Source organism: Macrobrachium rosenbergii, chromosome 14 (assembly GCF_040412425.1).
Source record: "Macrobrachium rosenbergii isolate ZJJX-2024 chromosome 14, ASM4041242v1, whole genome shotgun sequence".
NCBI lineage: Eukaryota > Metazoa > Arthropoda > Malacostraca > Decapoda > Palaemonidae > Macrobrachium > Macrobrachium rosenbergii.
Window position 1 is genome coordinate 24,639,912 of NC_089754.1, and position 15,766 is coordinate 24,655,677.

Genomic DNA, 15,766 nt, shown 5'->3' on the forward strand with positions numbered 1-15,766 from the left:
ATAATGTAATATAATATAATATAATATATATACATACATATATATATATATATATATATATATATATATATATATATATATATATATATATATATACTGTATATATAGATATATATAAAATATGGTGTGTGTGTTTCAGCATTAACGGAAGGGAGAGAGTATTTAATACAGCTTATTCAATGATTAAACATAGTTTTCATTTTACCATTTCACCCTTATAGTTTGTTTTAATTCATGCTATGTGAAGGAGATCAAGTAATCATTACTTGAAGAAACCACCACTCATGCATTAACTGTTGTCCCTGTTTTATCGTCCTGCTTCTTCCCCAACTGGATTTCGTCAACGTCTTTTTCGTCCATTATGATGAGAATTTAGATTAGAGTTGGCCTCTGGTCGTTTAATTGCATCTTAAATTTATCCAAATGAAAAATAAGATCTAGAAAAATGGCACACCTTAGAGCCTTCAAACAAGTTGAAATGGAACCAGTTATGACGTGCATAACTTTAACTCCAAAAATCCGAAACTAGGTAAGAATTATTGGTGTAATGAAAAGGGAAATTCCTGTTTTGTGTATATTTGCAGTAACCACCAATCATCGAAATTACCTCTGAATGTTAGAATAACTGCTTTTGTTTAATTGCTTGGTGAGGCAGTTAAGGTTCTGCAAATTGTTCTTGTAAAATGATTTCTCGAAAGTTAGGACGAGTTGAATGAAACTTCTGTGCCCTACTTTCTTTCATCCAAGCGATTTCAAGAGATTTGAAAGTACAGAGAAAATAAGTGACGTTCCAGATGGCTTTAGAAAATGTTCAAAGAGGTTAATTGTTTCCATTACTGGCTGTTGGCAATGATTAAATTACCTTTGTTTCATAATATATATATATATATATATATATATATATATATATATATATATATATATATATATATATATATATACAGTATATACTTGATATGGTGGATCTTACAAAGCTGGCTGTGATCCCTAAATCCATCCTTTGCTTATATATGCACGTTGAGAAGTAGTTTTCCGTACTTAAAAGCATTGTTGCCACATTAGCCACAGCAAACACATCAACGGCTATTTCTATTGGTCTGAATTGTAGGCGTGGCAGGATTGGGGTAAGTGGCTGTTGACTTTGTTTGTCATCAAAAGAAAACTAGGTCATTTTTATTTCCATAAAGAAAAATCAGTAATGTTGACTTATGTTTAAGAAGGATAAATCGATATATGTCAGAATTCTGTAAAAATAAAGTATCCTTTGTCTCTTGAGCGAAATGGCTGAAGTTTCACGAGAAATCTTAGATATTGCAGAAACTCCGTGGGAACTAATCAATTCGATCTGAATTATAACCGTGGGCTGGGTAAGACAAAATTCCATTCTTTAATAAGCATCACATCTTTTATTTTTTTTTTTTTGACAGAAAACTTTGGGCGCTGTGGAAAGCATATAAGAATTAAGACGAAAAAACGTGGGATAATAAGATTAACATGAAGTGTATGGAAGATTTGTTGTGCTTTAGCCTATGAACGCATAAAAACAAGAAATTTGAGCCCCTATCATATTTATACTATTAGAAAAGTTTGATGATCTGTCACCGTTGTACAGTGAATGAGACCCTTTTTGAACTTTTAGCCAAAACGAGAATTTACGTTTTGAGAGGCCGTTTCATAAACATGGGAGGCAATGATGTCATCATATGGCGAGAGAATTGTCTAAAAATTTTAATATTGTTTTCGGTCTGGGTTGACTCAGAATCAAGAGAGAGAGAGAGAGAGAGAGAGAGAGAGAGAGAGAGAGGCGTTATTGCACTTTTGATTTTTCTTCCTGCTCGCTGTCTATCTACGCACAGGTGAAATATTGATGTGTGTCATTGTTGACCTCCGCGACTCTGCCATTCCGTTTCCCTTTCAGCACGTGTGAGCGGCCGTCTCATGCTTATCAATAAGCAGAAGGAGGGTGCTGTCGAAACCTCTTGCATCTGCACTGAATTCCGACGAAACTCCAGCCATTTGGTATTCGGCGTTCATGATGCGACCTCGGAGAGAGAGAGAGAGAGAGAGAGAGAGAGAGAGAGAGAGAGAGAGAGAGAGAACACATTATTATTCCGCTGATTACGCCCATTTATAGAACTTTCAGACCCTGGTCACTCAAGAACTCCCGGCCAATTACGGTCGTCTCTTTCGGAGATTTCTAGACGTTTAGCGATGACCACAAATACATGGACAGGCCAGAGAAAATAAGCTTCGGTTTCATTTTGCCTTTGTTACGGTTCTCCGGTGGATTTCTTGATTGCCGCTATTCTCTCGCTGGAAATTGTTTCAAACTGTTTTGTCTTTTTATGCCAAGGTGTACATATTATATGCAACATTTTTTTTTTTGCCCAGTTTTTTGCGTTATCTTCTCGTTTGTTTGGAGAAAATTCATGCGAGCTCTAAGATTGTACAAAATAATTCACATACACAAACACACTATATATATATATATATATATATATATATATATATATATATATATATATATATATATATATATATATATATATATATATATATATATATATATATATATATATATATATATATATATATAATGTATATATATATATATATTATATGTATATGTATATATATATATATATATATATATATATATATATATACATATATATATATGTATATATATATATATACATACACACACACACACATACGCATAACATACATATACTCTGTATCCCTGCTATGTCTCATCTTCCGATGGAATCAGAAATTCGAATCTTCCTTCTTGTTATAGAAGATTCATATAAAATTCATACGGTGAGAGACAGATACAAAGTTGCGTGAAGAGAAAATTGAAACATCACAGCTGGCCTTGCATCAGCGTGAAATCTAACGGTACAACGGTTATGAGAAATGAAGAACTAAACACACACTGTTATTTAGTTGTGTGTATTTTCCCCATTCTCCGAATGACCCTGAATAGTAATGGTACATAATTCATGAAATACCACCGTCTCCTGCTTATGTTAGTGAAAGCCAAGCAGCCGCAATAGGTGTAATAAGGATAATACTTGAATACTTTGCTCACTATTTTACAGCTCTAACAACAGGATATGCAGTAGTGCCTGCAGACAGTAGAATTCGTCAGCAAGTAACGATACGCCAGGTGCTGGATGCATTTACAAAACACTGTCCATACTAAATTCTCTAGTTAAGCGCTAACAGTTGCCATACGATTTATGATTCAGAGAAATCCTTAGCGCTTTTTTGGCAGTTTTGTTAGTAAAGCGGGTCCCTTTTGGACCTCGGTATAGACTGAAATAACCAACAATGTACCGCCTAAGGATAAGAGTACCATGCCAATAAAATATAAGGTCTTCTGAGTTTGCACAAGGTCCAAGGATATGCATAGATAGGAACTGAAAAAAGGAATTCTGCCGTTATTTTTTGCAGCATGAGATATTGCGAAACTGAAATTTAGAGAAATAAGAGCTATAAGAAAGCAGTGCAAAAGACTAATAAATGCTTATTACATGTTAAAAATTAACTTTTTTGAATTAAAAAAAAATTGAAGCAAATATTCCTCAGAAGTTTGTGTATATCATATTTTCAAGCTATTTACTGTTCATATTGAAATTATACACTACCACTATTTTCAAACATACGAAGAAGTTTTATTTTATGTTTTATTTCAGGAGTCTTGTTATTTTGATCGTCTCAAAAACATCTCCATGCTAAGGTCAATCTACAGTCAATGGAAATAATACGAAATTATTTATTAACACATCGTTTTCTGCTTTGCATATAATTCTATTTGCCTTTTTCCTTTACAGGGGAACAATGTGGACGTCCAGGAAGGCCCGTGAACGGCACTGTGTCTGCATCAGGTCGATTCTACTTCCCCGGAGAACGAGTGGCCTACAAATGTCTAGAGGGGTTCGTTCTCTTCGGAGCAGACGAGAGGACCTGTCAAAAGAACGGAACCTGGAGCGATGAGGTCCCACTCTGCGGTGAGTATTCGGTTACATCATTTTCTTTTTATTTGTTACGATCATTTTCTTTTTTTTAGACGATACTGATAATAGATTTTTTTAAACTTAAATTTAAATACTTGCAGTATCAGAAAAGAGAAGAGTGAATGTCTTAGGCATTTAAATAAAAACTGAAAGTATCGAAATCTTCCTTCACAGCATACATCAGGGAACCCTCTCAGCAAGGGAATGGAAAGGAACAGCCAAATGCAGTGTTAGCTATTACATGTTGCATGTTTATCTCTTTTTTATAGGTCAAAATTTTGTATTATTTTGTTTCCGAAAAAAAGTCAATTACTAATCAAACCGAGATGGAAAGTGTAATGCAAATGGAAAGATAACGAAGAAAGTAAATTAATGTAAATGTCACTATGAGTTTCAAATACCGTAGCATAATTATTATGTGTAGATAACAAGTACCTTAAAAAATTTCTCTCTCTCTCTCTCTCTCTCTCTCTCTCTCTCTCTCTCTCTCTCTCTCTCTCTCTCTCTCTCTCTCTCGCGAAAAAGTGAGAATATTTTCTGAATTGCCCGCTTTTTCGTATATCGTATAGAAGCCTAGAATTCCACAATGTTATTTGTGGTTTTGGTGGTTGTTAACGAATAAAATAACTGTTGTCAACATTGTGCAATGTACTATAAACTGAGAAGAAATGTGGCAATAGATAATGATTTCAATGACGTCTAAGAAAGACACTGGACTTACGAATACAATTTTCTAATGAGTCGACGAGACAGCAAGTGTAATAAGTGTCCATGTAAGAACACATTTTGGAATCCCACTCATTTGTCAGATACGCTGATGGCTAAGAAGTTTATGAATGCATAGAGGTACTGAACGTTCCCTTATTCCCTATGCAGAGCAGAGCGCTAGTCTTCAGTCATAACATTGTTTGGGAGTCAGATTTCTTACACGTCGTAGGTATTTTCACGATGTTCCCCTAAGAAACGGGATTTTTGTTCCCCGCCGTTAGGTTAGCTTTTTAAGAACGTCTGTGAGTGAAGAGCAAGAAGCCTGTGTCATGATTATGCAAGTGTCTTCATATTTATTTGTTGAATATTTTTGTTCTGAAATCGGGGACAGTTCAGCAATACCTGTTACATTCAGTAAAAGTAAATTCCTACAGGGTTATGAAATAAGTTGTTATTTGCTTGCGACTGATGAATAATCTTCTAAACACGTTAAAACACCATTTCAATATGAAAATTACCTGATGTGATTTACCGTTGATTTAAGTACAATCACACGTAATCAGTGCAGTTGCTAGTAGTTGCGCTTGTGCATGTTGCAAGTGTGGTGATTGATATTCCCACTGTCCGTTATTTGCATCGTTGATTTCTTTGAATACTCCGAGAATTGCTTGTGTCTTGCTTTAAAGTTTTCAGAGTATCAGTATTTGAGAGTGATCTTGCCCGCAGTTAGTAACAGTGTAAAGAGATAATGTTGCATCAGGTGAATATGTAGACAGCTGTTCGTTGCCAAACTGGAATAAATATCTCATCCCAAATCCATTGCTGTACATCAGAAACGAATGTGGTGTCTATTTTGCGCAGTAAATAAGATCCACCTGGATGCAATACAGATTTTGTCAGATTTGATTCTATTACTAGATGAGTGGGGGTCGGGTGGGGTTATCCGGTGAATGGCCATGGGACGGGGTGGGGGGCATAGTCTGTTTTTCAACTTCAACAATAGCAAAAAGTACTGCTGAGGATGAAAAAGCTTAGCTGACGATGCTTTTATGGATGATGATATCGTTGTGCGGTGTGTATTCTTTAAAGCATGTCTTAAGACAAATTAATCTACGTAAGTAGCAATTGCCTGAAAGACAATTTATCTTGATAATGTATAGTGTTTAAGAATTTTAAACGAAAGAATTTACTTTCGTCGTCTGCTGAACTTCTTTCTCAACCTTTAGGTAGAATACACGTCGAAACATTACAACACCTTTTAGATCTGGGATGGCCAAGAGAAATGGCAGCGTTGTGGAATGATGTGGGTTCAAATTACTCTAATTTTAAAGGATATATATATATATATATATATATATATATATATATATTTGAAGAAGACGATGAATATGTAATATCTGTTCAAAATGGCTGTACAGACTCGGCTTGCAAAATAAAATTAAAAAATGAGTGTCTTTTAGTTTCAAAACGGAAAGTATGCGACAACGAAATTGGAGCGCAAAAGTGAATTACAGAATTCTTAAATTATTTTCTTTTAGAATGTCGCGAACAAGAAACTCGCAAGCATTGTCATTATCGCGTCACGGTGTACATTTTGACTCGTTAAATGTTTTCAGACGTGTTAGACGTTTCATTTCTCGTGTCGTTACGTTACGTGACGCTTTGATTTTTATTTCCGCGAATCATTTGTGGACTTTGCAGTAATATAGGAGGGTAAATAATGATTCATTCAAGTGCATACTGGATATGGTTCATTTCAGTCTTTTTACTTTTCTGTAAAAGAAAACTATTGAGATGGCTATTTTTCTGTCCGGCCACACTTTTTCTGTCAGCCCTCGGATCTTAACAACTACTGAGGCTAGAGGGCTGCAAATTGGTATGTTGATCATCCACCGTCCAGTCATGAAACATAACAAATTGCAGCCCTCTAGCCTAAGTAGTTTTTATTTGATTTAAGGTTCAAGTTAGCCATGATCGTGCCTCTGGCAACGCTATAGGACAGGCCACCACCGGGGGTGGCTGAAAGTTTCATGGGCCGCGGCTCATACAGCATTATACCAAGATCACCTAAAGACATATCTATCTTCGGTGGCCTTGATAATATGATGTACAGAAACCTCGGTTGCGCCGAAGAAACTTCGGCGTATTTTTTTACTTTTTTTGTATTCTGTTCTTTGAAGTTCTAGCAAAAAGTTGTATAGAAAATTTCTTTATGATTATTATTATATTCGAGAAATTTTCATGCAATCTTACTGTATTTCAGTTTAAAAGGCTTTACCGTATATTTAAACCAACTATATTGCTCAGATTGTAAGATCATGTCAAAGAATTTCACAGCAAACTTTATTTCTGCAAGGTAATTCAGGAAAAGGTTGAAAGTAATCATTTTCTGGAAGATTAAGCCCTGCCTATTTTATCACACTTCGGCAATAAAAATACGATTCTTGCTATTTCGTCACGTACATACTGAAAAGGCGTCCGAATTTTTTCGTAACAGAAAATGGACATAAGAGACAGTGCACTTGCATCGTGAGCGAAAGTAATGGCTATGAGTTTCATGACTTCTTCTACGGCGGTTTTAGTTAGGTGTTCATCCGCGTACATTCGCTCGCCACAGGAGCTTGTGATGACGCTGCAAAAATTCCATGTAGAAAATAACCTCATTGCAGGGAGAATGTCTAGGAAGTATCTTAAACATTACACATTACAGACCTAAATGTTCTTTACACTGATGGTTATATCATGTGACTCAGGAAATGAACTTTTGTTTGTGTGTGAGTTTTTTTTTTTTTTTTTTTTTTTTAATTTGTCTCGGAAAATGGACCTTTCAAATTTCCTCTCTAGATCTCCTTTCGGTTACTCCTTATTTTTATTCCATTTAATTTCTCCTGAAGGGGTGGAATTAGTAGCAGTGGTGTGTAGAAATAAGCTGCTACAAAATGCATGAATATTATCAGTCTTTAACTGGCGTAAACCAGGTCTCGTTGATGACATCTATTCCTTCGTAATGCTAGATTAGTGATGTTAGGGGCGGTGGGTTGTATTATGTAGTAATAGGTTAAGACCACTCACAAAAATGGTCTTAAAAAGTAAATTTCCAAGTTTGTATCATGATGATGGATAGAACTCCGAGAGTAAAAAGACTTAAGATTATTGTTTTATTAGTATATTTGATTGGGTAATTCTTGTCTTACTTGTTTGGTTTCTAGTGTTCAGTGTTTATACACACGCACACACACACACACACACATAATATATATATATATATATAAAATATATATATATATATATATATATATATATATATATATATATATATATATATATATATATATATATATATAATGTGCTCGTGCATACTTCAATACTCTCTCTATCTATATGGGCGACTAGAAAAGGAGTTCAGCTCTCTGGTTTTCAGCAAATATTTAAGAATGGGGTTACTAGCACCATGGCCTCCTCCACCTTTAGGTCGATCAATCACAATTAACTCAATACCAGGTACATCAATCACTGCCGAGGTCAACAGAGGTAACACACCTCGGGGCTCTGGACTGTTTTTTGGAAGCGAGACTGGTACGATTTGACCACGATGTGACCCACACACACACACACACATATATATATATATATATATATATATATATATATATATATATATATATATATATATATATATATATATATATATATAAATATATTAATTATTAAAGAACCTCATTCATACTGGATGGTATCTAATTGTGTCTCTTCTTTGGGTTCTATCGAGGAGGCATGAGAGCGAACGCTTGACTTCCGGGAACAAAGCGAAAGGGAAAGACTTGATCTCATGAGGGGGTTTCGAAACGTTGAAGATTTTACGTTGTGTGCAGAATATGTCGCGTATATTTAATGTGACTTTACTGCTAGCTTGCTATTACTATTACTACTATTATGAACGATAAGTATAAAAGGTAGTGGAAGAAGATAAAGAAAGATGTCATTATCCTCATCATCATCACGTATTATTATTATTATTATTATTATTATTATTATTATTATTATTATTATTATTCAGCGACCCTTAAGCATAATTGGGAAAGGCAGAAGACCGCTGATACAAAGCTGAAGCACAAGAGGAAGTGAAAAGGAGATGGACAAATAGCTGAGAAAATTCCACTTTAGCTGAACGAGAATCACATAACGGTTAAATGGCGTGAAAATTTAACTAGGCGTGAACTTGATTAACTGTGTCTAGGCAGGAACATTTTTATGTAATTAGCATCGTAGTAATATGAGAACTAGTAGTGGTCTGCTACTTTACTTACTTTTATTTTATTAGTATTTCTACAAACGTAGGTCTATAGAGAAACGCCTCCCCTTTTACAAACGTAGGTCTACAGTAGAAAGATACCTCCCCCGGTAACTCTCTGTATACAGTAACTACGCCTTACTACATCTCTGTAACTGTAGATGGGGATGGAATATGCCTTACCTTCTTTCCTACCCCCACGAAAGCCCCATTTACTTCTCCCCTCCCCCCTGCTAAGTATGTGATGCATTGTTTCAATAATGAGCGAGGAGTGTTTCCCTTTCTACCTCGCGTAGCGAGAAGACAAAGGTAGAGATTTATGCACACCTTCGTCATAGCGTTCATTGTCCAGAAGGCAGCTATTTTCTCTTCATGGCTGATTGTTTGCCAGATATTGTTTCATATGAATAATGTGCGTGGATGTGTGCTTTTTTTTTTTATTTATTTTTGTTGCTGAAAGGAAAGTCTGGGTGCTTCGTGCCTCTTAACGTCCTCAATAATGAGGTTGTTATCTTTTCGTACAGATCGAAATCGTGATGTAGCATATTCGCGTCAGTCTTTGGGTAGTCGTTGTGACTTATTTACCAACTGGAAATCACACACGGAATGCTTCCGTCTTGCAAGTCGAACACAGTACCAGGAAAGGAATTGTTTCAAGCTACGCATTATTGTGACATCCCTATTTACGGGAATTTGGAAAGTAATCATCTATTCCGTCTTGATGAGGGCTATTCCGAACATTGTTTCAACTTTGAATCGGATATTGCAAGTTAACAATATTCTCTCAGAGCTGGGTTTAAGAAATCAAGTGGTTCATGCTGATTCATGTAAGAATGTGCTAGGAAGAAGTCTTTCGTTTCGATACTAAAGGATTTAGGTAATATGAAGCTCACCTAACATGGACCTACAGATTTCACTTTTCGTCTTCCTGTGAGAATATGAGCACTGTAAGTTCTGGCTATTCAGCAAAACGGATTTCCTTGATAAAGAACTGTGATAAGCAGAGAGTTCAGTTTTCTCTTGTACAGGCATGCAAGAGTAGTGTGTGTAAAATAATTTAAAAATTTAAATTTTAACAATAAATAGTATTCGACATTAAATGCAGTTACTTTTGTATCGCTTTTTTGCAGAAGTTCGTAAAAGATTCAGGTCAAAATGAAACTAGCTGCTGCTCTTCTTTAAATATAAGAAACAGAAATATGAACAATTTCCTTATATATATTAGGCAGAAATGACAGTAAAGTCAATTTTAAATAGTATTCTAATGGAATTTTTTTATAAACTTCATAAACATGCTAAGAAATTCTCAGAACCCTACACAATGTGTAACTGCTCTGTTTCACTAAATGCGGAAGGCTAATAACACTTTTGTTTCCCTCTCAGAACATTTCCGCAAGAACCTCTAAGATCTCATTTACTTCAGGAACTCCATATCTACCCCATCCTAGCATAACCTCCCTTTTCATACTCTTCAAACACAGCAATATGCAGATTTATATTATCCCAACGACATCCTCTTTCATTATCGTTGTTTTTTCATTTCTGCGCCATGATAGTATAACAAATTTTTCTTCTGCCGTACTGAATCTAACCCATACAATCCTCGAACTAACATATCTGCTGCTGCCCTTCTTTGACTTTCGCTTTGCCCTTCATAGAAATATTAAATATATGGCTATATAACACGTTGTTTCAGGCCCATGCAGTGCCTCTGCAGTTATCGATTTACCATTACAACTCTTATACAAATGGACAATTATTCCTCACTCTAATTCCTTAGGAACCTTTCCCCTCGTCCGGACATAGCTTTAACCTCTTGGTCAGCCACGCTGTCAGACTTTCTTCACCACGTTGCAAAATCTCATAATATAGATTAGCAAAGACGCAAAGGAGATAATATGAGAAGCGGTAATGTGGCAGTTACTGTCACCCCATATAAATAGACACAGTAAATATATGTATATGTATATGTATATATATATATATATATATATATATATATATATATATATATATATATATAGTGTATAATATGAGTGGGTGGGTGGGTGGGTGTGAGTGTGGTATTGTTTTGAAGTATTTTAAACACCAGTTTTTGACCAACGCTTGGCTACATGATATAATTACTTGATTGGATGTTGTCACGTGCATTTAGTCGCGCTGCTCTAAAGAATAGTTTCCCAAGAGAACAATCGTAGGTGAAACTTTATGCTTATTACAGTGCGAGGAAAGTCTTCCGAGCGGATGACAGATGGACTCTCGGTCCACTAATGAATGAATGCAAATTAGGGTAATTAAGATGAGGAGTGTGTTGTCTTGGAGTGATGATAGGCCGCCTGCTATTATTCTTTTTTTTAACTGTTGCCCTTCTCTTTCTCCTCTCGTGGTGAGTTTGTCATTCCTTCCTTTCGTTTAAGTATTTTTACTTGTCACCATTCATTTCTAGTTCATGGTACTCCGAGCTTAGATTATAGCCATTCAGTATAGGCTAAATAATGTCTGTCGAACTGAACGGCTGCTTTTGAAAAATCATTTTCCTTGCAAGTTCTAAAACGTTACTTTGCCTTGTCGACGGAAAAATCGCAGACCATAGCGAAGCACGCCTGAAGGGAAATGCACTTCAGACTTGAGTCATGCGCTTATTAAGAAGGCGGTTGCATCACAGAGCATTAACATTTATATTGTAGCTCTGGCGGAAACTTCTCTCGCCCACATGGCGCGAAACCGCGTGAGTGAGTGACTGCTCGCCAGACGGAATAACTATAATGTCTCCCTTCCCCGAAAGGAAAGCTCATTACCTTTGTTTACATTCTAAATGGCCAGCGTGTGGCTGCTTCCCAATTTCATTTGGTAGCCTTTTTCTCTTCCTTTCTTTATGTTTGTTGTATGTATTGTGACTAGTTGAAAAGTGGACAGGGCTTTTTTTCTTTCTCCTTTTTTAGCTTTGCTGACCGTTGTAGGTAAATGACCCATACGAGTAAAGACTTAAAAATAAATGCTACAGTTATTTTATGAGGTTCAGTCCTTCGTATTTTTCCTTTTGTAGAAAGTCCTGTTTTTTTACCGCAAGCAGAAGGTTTCAGACTAAGAGGCTGTGACTCATTTTTGTTACTCATTTTTGTAATTATTTAAATACATGTCTAGTATGCCTTGGACTAGAGGAACGGAGAGTTACTCATACATTCTGATTATTGGGTCATCCTATCTTGACTTGGTAAATTGAGTAAGATGCATTCTCTCTCTCTCTCTCTCTCTCTCTCTCTCTCTCTCTCTCTCTCTCAAGTCCTCAATTTTACAAGAAAGCAATTTCCGTTGTGTTTACTTGTCATTCCATACAAGCACATCTATTGACACCTTTGCTGATTATCTAGACATGAGTGTCAGGTGCTTCTTCAGTAATATTATCTTGAGACTCTGAAGCTGAAAAACTAAAGGTAATAAGCACGATTCTTTTTTATTTAGTGGTTACACAAAAATTGCTAGTTAGACAGCGAGAGAGAGGGAAGAAAATTTTGCACTTTATATGGAATGAAAACATGGCGACCATCAGCTCAGTATTTCTTTGGATACGTAATGAAAAAGAGTAGAATTTCACAGTGAAGTCATATAGATAATTCAGCTGCTTATAGAAATAACTAAGCACAATTTTCCGAAAGACCGACATGTTCTAAAGCCCCCTTGAAGTTATGACTGCTAACCTCTCCCATGAAGACACTATTGTCTCTACAGGTGCAAACCTTTCCAAAACTTACCCACTGGACAACTCTTGACCGTTTCCCGCCAGCTCTCAGTCCTGATGAACAAGACTTTGTGGATTGCAGATTGATGTTCCCTTTAAGTTTGTTGAAACTAAAGGCGGAATACTCCTGAGTCCATGATTTGTTTGGTCTGTAAGGCAGCCTTTCTGGTTTTACATATTCATATAAGTCGAACATCCAACTTCACTTTAGTTTTTGACAAACGATTTTCATTTAAAGTAAAAATCTGATGCAAGAGACTAAGATCAGCAGCGGTATAATGGTTTGATTTGAAAGCTTTTAGAATCCCATTTTATATGCTGTGAATTGCTTTTGAAGTTTAGGAAACTCAAATGACTTCTATGGTTGTAAATCTGTGGTGAACCTTGTCATGGAATCTTTATTTATCTGTTATTTATGATACACTGTGATTTGGAGATAATTTCGAGGTTCATGAACTTAACGTAAACTGTGTAGATGTAAACATTTCAAATGTTTGGGTTGCATTTGGATCAGGAGACCTCTGTCGTACATTAAATAAAACAAATGTTTTCTCTCTTTCTCTCCAATTTATGGTTATTTAACGCACGTGGGACAATTCCAAAAACGTTATCTTTTATAAATGTAGTATCGTTTGATATTTTGATTTTCACTAAATGCTTGGTGAAATGAAAGTAAATAAGTTAATGATTTGTAAGGAAAAGTTAGAAGTAGGAAGCGTTAGGTAAAATGTAATAAAACAACTTCTAAAGTAACAGTACTGGATCACGAGGAATAAAGCAATTGGAGCCTTTTCATTACCAAATAAGAAAATTGTTTAAGCTGTTGGAATTCATCAAGCAAAATCATCTGGAGTGCTTGGGCGAGTTTTGGTTTGCCAGGAAAAATAACAAAAAATTATCGATATATTTCCCCATCCCCCTCCCCTCCCTCTCCCTCTCCCTCTTCCTCACTCCCTCTATGGTTAGCTTTTAGCTTGTGACTCACACAGAGTGATGAATCGGCTGAGGAAGGTTGAAGGATCACGGACAAGGTCCTAATAAAGGATAAGAAAGAGATGATGAGCAACTGGGTGAAGAGAGGAACGTCAGGCCTGCGCTTTTAATGGGCGAACCAATTCTTTAACAGGTAACGCCTCTAAAGTGTGCCATTTTGTTTTGCAGATCTTTTGTACAACATTTCTGGATCTATAACCATCCATTAAAGAAGACCTTTCTGTCGTAACTGATGAAACTAAACTTGCAATTTATTGCTTAAATCTTCCTCAGTCCAGGCAAGAGCAATAAACCCCATCACGTACTTATAAGCTACATTTCAGAGTTTTTTTTTTTAATTGCCTGTCATATTTTCTCATTGCTGTAGGTTTGTTTCCTTTCCCTTTCTCTTTGCTTACTTCTTACACCACCAAACGCTTCTTGCTGTCTCTGACTCCATTCTCAGATTCAGATAATCCCAAGGTACCCGGGCCCGTTTTCACCGGGTTTTCCTTATGTTTTTTTTACTTGCTTCTTATCAAGCTTATAACTTAATTATATTGACAGTACAGCCTCCTAATTATATTTACAGTACAGCCTCCTTTTCACCCCTTCCTTACCACTTGAAACGCATCTGTTTAAACTTTAACTTCAACCATATAATGATCAGATATGTATACAGGCAAACCACCAGCCTAATCCATCTATTTTGTAATAACACACAATCTAATAATCTCATTACCTTACCGTTTTTTCTTTCCCACGTGTTTCCAACAACCAAATCCCGTTTATTTCCTATATCAATACAGAGTATGGGACTTCAGACTACTGTATAGCTTTAGTCATTTGCTGATTTACTTTCCCGACTTTCTAAGGGATTGAAGAGTGATTACCATTGGACCACTGGCCTCGGGAAGTACTTCCTCCCAGCAAGGGGTCCACACCATATACTTGGCGCTCCTTTGCCCTGGGGCATATTATATCTGCCTCTGAAACACACACATAAATTATATATATATATATACTATATATATATATATATATATATATATATATATATGTGTGTGTGTGTGTATGTATGTGTGTGTATATATATATATATATATATATATATATATATATATATATAAATATGTATATATATGTATATGTATATATATATATATATATATATATATATATATATATATATATATATATATATATATATATATATATATATATTATATGCTGAAGCAGAATTTAATCATAAAAGGAGCATGTCCTTGGCGAGGTTATCCCCCATCGCAGACCTAAATCCTAGGAGAAATATTTGTTCAATATAGTTCTCCAATATTTTCGTCTTAAAAAACTTATTTACAAGAGACAATAGATTTAAGTTCCTCAAGGAACGAAAAAATATTGATCTCTCTTAGATGATGAGACAGGAACCCCAAGGTTAGCCCAATTTGAAAGCAACAACCCTGTGTAACCTCAACAAACTTGGAAGACCGAGTGTACCACGCCCAACTTTTGTGGGGACATTTGTATCAGCCTGCATGTTTTCAAAAGGAGGCCTCTGTTTACCCTTGAAGAGCAGTGACACACCTATTGGCAATGTCACTATTATTCAGTTGTATGATATCTATAAAAAATATACTTTTGAAGTAGAATAAAATAAGCCTCAACCACAATCACACACCACACACACGGACTCACTCACACACACACACAGACATTTTATATTTATATATATATATATATATATATATATATATATATATATATATATATATATATATATATATATATATATATATATATATATACGTGTGTGTGTTTTTTCATATAATTAATGACTTTAGAGGAAAACAACAAAATAATTAATGCCACTTTCACCCCCTAGCCGTTTCTTATGCACTGAAGGCTCATCAATGGTTAGCTGAACCTCTCATATGTACACTTTGTAAATCCGCTGTAATCTATCTTCTTGGATTTTAAGAACCTTCTGCTTTAATATCTCTTATCCATCCAAATTCTTGCGGGCTATCCTCT

General features: G+C 35.5%; 1 protein-coding gene across 1 annotated transcript in view; it reads left to right on the top strand.

Moving 5' to 3' along the window:
• The window catches only part of LOC136845797 (uncharacterized), a 150,549-nt gene that overhangs the window by 106,422 nt on the left and 28,361 nt on the right, over nt 1-15,766 (top strand). Inside the window, 1 exon segment of the mRNA XM_067116135.1 lies at nt 3,840-4,016. Coding sequence (XP_066972236.1) covers nt 3,840-4,016 — 177 coding nt within the window.